Here is a 6,000-nt window from a genome sequence, read left to right as displayed (position 1 = left end):
GTTGAAGTCTCCAATAATGACCCATGGATCTGGAGTAGAGGAAAGGACTTCTCGTAGTTTTTTGTGACCAAACGACTAGACGGAGATAGGTATGCGCCCAAAACAGTAAACGTAAAATTATTTTTCTTTACTGTGAGGCATTTATATTGATTATCGTCATTTAGTGGCGCAGGCTGATGAATGTAAGCGAGGTCACGGTGAACAGACACCAAAACCTTACTGTTTTCACCAGCAGTTGACAGCATAAACGATTCATATCCAGAAAGCCTGATCGTGTTCGATAAGTTTGGCTCGCAGATAACGATAATGGGGAACGTATTTGCATACACGAAGCGACGGAAATTCAAAATGCGCGCTCTGAGTCTGCGGGCGTTTTATTGAAAAATAGCTGTTTGCCGGACCTCATCCCCGAACGGCAGTGGCTGGGGTGCTATGATCAACCCACACACGTTCAACTTTACCTATTCACTATCCCCAACGTGCCCACTATTTCCACGAGATAAGAGGCAGATGTAAGCAAGCTGGATTGTTTGTATACATACAGACATCCATTAGAGACAAGCTCCTGCTCTAAATTTTTGCTTTCATTGAGCTGTTCAGTTATTTAGCCCTGTTCTTCTCGTAATGAACCTTATAAATTGATTGCTTTCTTTTGCTTTTCTTTTTCTTTCTTGCCACCGCTTCTCTTCGCTCTGCAGAATGTTCCTGGTATTTCGGACTAGTAATGTTGCTTTCCCGTTACCGACATCAAATATACTGCCACTTGGTGTCTGCCAGGTCCATAACATCTACGGTTCATTAAAGCAGTTTTTCTTAGGTTTATTGAAGGATACGGAAGGTTACGAATGCTAGGAGTAGCAATTGTGGTTGAATGTATTTTTTTCTTTGTGAAGTATACCTAGCCCAATCTGACTGCCATTCTGTGCCCCTGCATTTCCGTTTTCGCTAGTTCATTCCTTTTACTTGTCCTCGTTGCGGTTTTCTTCATCGCCTTCTGTGCGACCCATCCCTCTTGTGGGCATGAGCCATGTTCTGAGGCCACAGCAACGCGCGAGCGATGGCCTGGGAGACCGTCCCGACAGTGGGGATACCGGAGGCACTGACTGAGTCCGGCCCCGTGCTGACCAACTTCCACCGTCCCGAGGACACCAAGGAGGCCGTCGAGAGGGCCCTGTACGCCATTCTGGGCCACGGCGCCTTTCAGCGGCGCATCATGGCGTGCAGCCTGCTCTCCATGGTGGTGCTCCTGTGCCACTCGCTCGCCTACCGCGCCATCGCCAGCCCCGTCGACCACTGGTGCGCCCGGCCCGCCGCCTTCGGCGCCATGCCCGTGCCGCTCTGGAGGAACGTCGCCATTCCGGTCGAGTCGGATGGAAGCTTCAGCCAGTGCACCGTCTACGAGCCGCCCGTGCCCGCGGTGAGCGCCGCTTTCTAGGAATCGTGTATACATACATACATACATACATACATACATACATACATACATACATACATACATACATACATACATACATACATACATACATACATACATACATACGTACATACATACATACATCGTGTGTACACACACACACACATATATATATATATATATATATATATATATATATATATATATATATATATATATATATATATATATATATATATATATATATATATATATATATATATATATATATATATTATACTGTAGCGAGCGGGCCAACAGGTGTCGTTTTGTCATAGTAGACGAGTTATTTACGAGTATATGGGAATTCATTCACGCCTTCACAGCTGTATTGTGTTGCGCTTCTTTACCAGTCATGGGAACTCCCCTAATGTTATGTCTTAGCTTACCCAGCCTTAGTTTATCTTCCTCTTCAGTGTATTCGCTACTTTAGAGATTTTAAATTCAAATTCTTCTTGGATCCCTGTGCTTGCCTGCTCTATTTCCAGCTGAAGCGAATACACCTTATTAGAAATGCACTAAAATTAAATTATGCGTTGCTTTGCGCCGAAACACTAATCTCACTCGGAGGCACATCGTATAGCGGGGGGCTCCGGATCAATTTGGAACATCTGGGTTTGCTTAACGGGCACCCGAGGCACGATACGCGATCGTTCTGGCATTGCGCCGCTGTCGCAATGTGGCCACCGCGGCCGGAATTAAACCACATTGCCTCAGAGTATCCGCCATTGTTTTCATTGCGCACATAGAAATGGCGGCAAGTTTGATCGACCCCATCATCTGCGACGCATGCGCACAGGACGATGCACTCGACCACACGCGGCACGCCGTGCCCTGCGAGAGCTGGGAGTACGCGACGGCGTTCCGCAACCGCAGCATCGTGAGCGAGTGGGACCTGGTGTGCGAGCGGCGCCGCCTGGTGCAGCTCTCGTCGGCCGCGTACATGGCCGGCGCCATGCTGTGCGTGCCCATCGTGGGCCTGCTCTCGGACCGCACGGGCCGCAAGCCCGTGATCACCGGCTCCGTGAGCGCGCTCATTCTCGCCGCCATCGTATGCAGCACGACGCACAGCTTCGTCGTCTTTGTGCTCTCCAGAATGGTCGTGTCTGCCATGAGCAGCGCTGCCCAGGTACGCACCCGAAAAACGGCGGTACGCAATGTGGCAGAGCTTCTACAACTGTAAGAGCTGGCATTGGTACTCATTTAAACATATTCTTGCAACCAATCGTAGTCCGATGAAAATTAGGGCAGAACTCGCCTCACGATGACTGTCAATGACAATGCCATTAGCATTCGAGCTGTGTAGCGGCACGTCGTGTTTCTGTAGTCACGTTTATTTAGCATCTCTGCGGTTCATAGTGACACTACTGTTGCTGCGGCACAATGCGAGATTTTACGGTATCGCCCCACTTCGCTATTGCTTTTACTTGGTAAGGTCGCCCATGAGCATGCGAGATGATGACTGGATGACGCCGACACAGTAATGTCGATGGAGTGACAAAGACTTTATTACGACAACGGAATCGCGGCAATTAGATGACGATTCTTCAATGATGACATAACGTTATGACGACGACATGATGACAACGGGATGATAACGATGACGTGACGACCACTGTATGAGAAAATTACCAGTTTTACCCGAACCCGAAGACAAAGCATTGGAAGCGGTAGCATGGTTTAGCGTTGCACTTAAGACGTCTCAGTAGGATGGCGTGATGAGCATGGCAGTAGCCTTGCAGATGTCGCTCCTCGACGGCGCACGAGATGGGATTAACGGAAAACACACAGACGCTACTCGGTGCCCCAGTCTGGATTTGGCTGAGCTTGAAGGTCAGAGGCGGCTTGCACGAACATGTAATAACGAAAATTATAACGAATTTAAGAACACTTCTTATGCGGACTAGGCGTTGTTTATGGAACATTTAAAAACGCGTTCTTAAATTCGTTATTATTTTCGTTATTTAACGTTCGTGCAATTCGCCCCAGGTTTACGGAACCAGGGGTTTTCTATGTTTGTAGCTGCAGTAGCAGAGCTATCGCTCTCGAAAACGGATGATGAAGCTTTAATAACGACAATGGCTGAACCACGATAGCATAACGACGACGGCATAACACCGCATAATAGCGACTGCCTGACGACGATGCATTGATGACGATGGAATGAGAGCAGAAGCAGAATCCCGGTTGAATGGCGACAGGATGGTTACAATAGAACGAGAAAAAAGGATTGACATCGATGGAGTGTGACGACTAGGGGATGACGAAAATGAGATGTTGTTACTTGAGTGAACGCGAATGCAAAACGACAGCGTGATGGCGATGAAATTACAACGATGCTATGTTGACGACTTTAGGACGACGATGGCGGGACTACGACGGCGTGATGACAGTCGGATGTCGAAGTTAGAATGACCACGATAGAACGACCGCAGCGGCATCACGCCAACGGTTTGACAAAGAATGCATGACGATGACTATATGAAGGCGGTAGCATGACGACGGCATGAGGACGATTGAATGGGATGATGAGCGTCTGACGACACTGACGTGACGATTACTATTTCATGAAGCCTGCATGACGACGAGTGCTTAACTACTACGGCATGACGAGACTTCAGACGAAGGTGGAATGACGACGATGGCATAATCACAAAGGCATTACGACGACGGTATCACAATATGTGTATGATTGCGATGGTCTGACGATAACGCAGTTACGACGATGACTTGAAAACCGTGGCATAATCACGATTGAATGACGACAGCTTCATTATATAGAATGGCCAAGAAAGATTGAGGTCGATGAAGTGAAGAAGGCGGTATGACGATGATGGCATGGCGACGACTGCATGACGAGAGCCGGATGAAGAAGTAGTTATAAGTACAATGATAGAACGACCGTGGTGACATCATAACAACGGTATCATAACGGATAGATTGTAGGACGACGACACAGTGACGACGATGGAACGACAACGGTATGACGACAATGAGATGACGACGAGTGTATGACGGCAATGTTGTGTGGAAGATTGTACAATGAAGCCTGTTTGACGACGACGGCATAAAGAGTATGACACGACGAGAGTCAAAATAAAGCTGAGCTACGGCGATTGAACGCCCACGACGGCATCACAATGGCAGCGTGACAACGATTGCATGAAGACTGTGCGACGATGATGGCGTGAAAACGATGGCACGACGAGAGTCCGATGACAAAGCTGGGATCACGACGGTGCTACGACCACGAGGCCATATTGTTGTGGCCTTGGGTGGCGTTTGACCAAAGAATCCCCGAGCCTACCGATTGCTACGTCAGATTGTAGAAAATGAGGGGAAAAGGTTCGCAGTTTCACTGGAAAGGCGAAGCACCGATTGCAATAGCAAATTAGCAGATAGCTGTACAAAGTAAGGATAGTAGTTTTAGCGGCTGTGTAAACTTGTAAACATTCGCTTACTAACTAAATTAACAATGATAAAATACGTAAGCGGGACTCAAAAAACAGACAGACGCAGACAGTGCAATCTTTATGTGTCTGCGTCTTTCTAAGTTCTTGTTCAGTTGTGCCTACACATTGTGTCATGTATTCAAACCAACTAGCCCGTCAACGCGTTTTAACTAAATTAACCAGCACGAAGTCACGCGCGCATAGATAAAGATGAATACACGTCGCTGGATGACCACGGAAACTGTCTTAGAAAACGCTGGAATTAGGAATCGCGGCAGCAGCCGCGAGCCAATTGACCTCCGTGCATCTGTCGCTTCAACGCGTACGAAACGTCGAAAGTACAGCGCATACGAAGCTACCCGACACTACGCGGACTCTGCAGACATCGCATATCCCTTTGAAGATGAGGCGCGCGCGGGCCCTGCACTGTAGCCACGTCGCAGACGGCTTTCAAGACACACGAGCGCTGGCAACGCGTCACTACGGCGTCCACCAAAGGCGTCTACGTCGGTGTCCGCGATTCTCGTGGTCAATGCCATAGTAGACGCCATGGTTGTGTCCACTCTGTACGAAGCGGCGGACGAGGAGGACATCGAGGCACCGTAGCAGCCGCCGGGGAAGAACGCCCCTCCTCCCTCGCCTCAGCCCCCTGCCTCACGCGCCACAGAGGAAGGCACGCATACGGGCCGGGTTCACCGCGTTCACCGGCTCACCCATTTACAGGCTCACACTTTCCTCTCTCCTGCCCAACTTTCCCTTATTCACTCCGATGCCTTCACACCCGAATGCACGCTCTGCAAACACCCACGAGCAGACTATGCTCATATTCGCTATTCATGCCCGAAACATTCTCCCCCTGCCTCTTGCCATGTATCTAGTCAGTAGCTGTGGGACACTGCTTTGACCAGCTCGGAGCCGGATGTCCAGCTACGCCTAACGATCTGTGTCGCGGAAGTCACCGCCTGGCACGATCTGGAGGCCACGACCGGAAGCCTGGAGGCCACCCACGGAACGGCGTGTCAAAGATTGGTGGTAACGTTCTCGCACTCCGCGAGCCGGAGGGGATGGGGCGACAACAAACCCACCCCACGTGCA

The 6,000-nt window shown here is 49.3% G+C and overlaps 1 protein-coding gene across 4 annotated transcripts in view; it reads left to right on the top strand.

The window, feature by feature from the left end:
• The first annotated feature begins 1,022 nt into the window (after positions 1-1,022).
• The window catches only part of LOC135908236 (solute carrier family 22 member 7-like), a 43,664-nt gene continuing 38,686 nt past the window's right edge, over positions 1,023-6,000 (top strand). For 3 of the 4 annotated variants that reach the window (XM_065439990.1, XM_065439992.1, XM_065439989.1), the window contains exons 1-2: positions 1,023-1,417; positions 2,253-2,582. In XM_065439990.1, the coding sequence (XP_065296062.1) occupies positions 1,058-1,417; positions 2,253-2,582 (690 nt within the window). In that variant the 5' untranslated portion in view covers positions 1,023-1,057. The remainder of the gene's footprint in view (positions 1,418-2,252; positions 2,583-6,000) is intronic. The other variant, XM_065439993.1, reaches the window with a different exon arrangement.

Source organism: Dermacentor albipictus, chromosome 2 (assembly GCF_038994185.2).
Source record: "Dermacentor albipictus isolate Rhodes 1998 colony chromosome 2, USDA_Dalb.pri_finalv2, whole genome shotgun sequence".
Taxonomy (NCBI): Eukaryota; Metazoa; Arthropoda; class Arachnida; order Ixodida; family Ixodidae; genus Dermacentor; species Dermacentor albipictus.
Note: the sequence above shows the minus strand (reverse complement) of the source record. Positions and strands in the feature narration are given on the sequence as shown.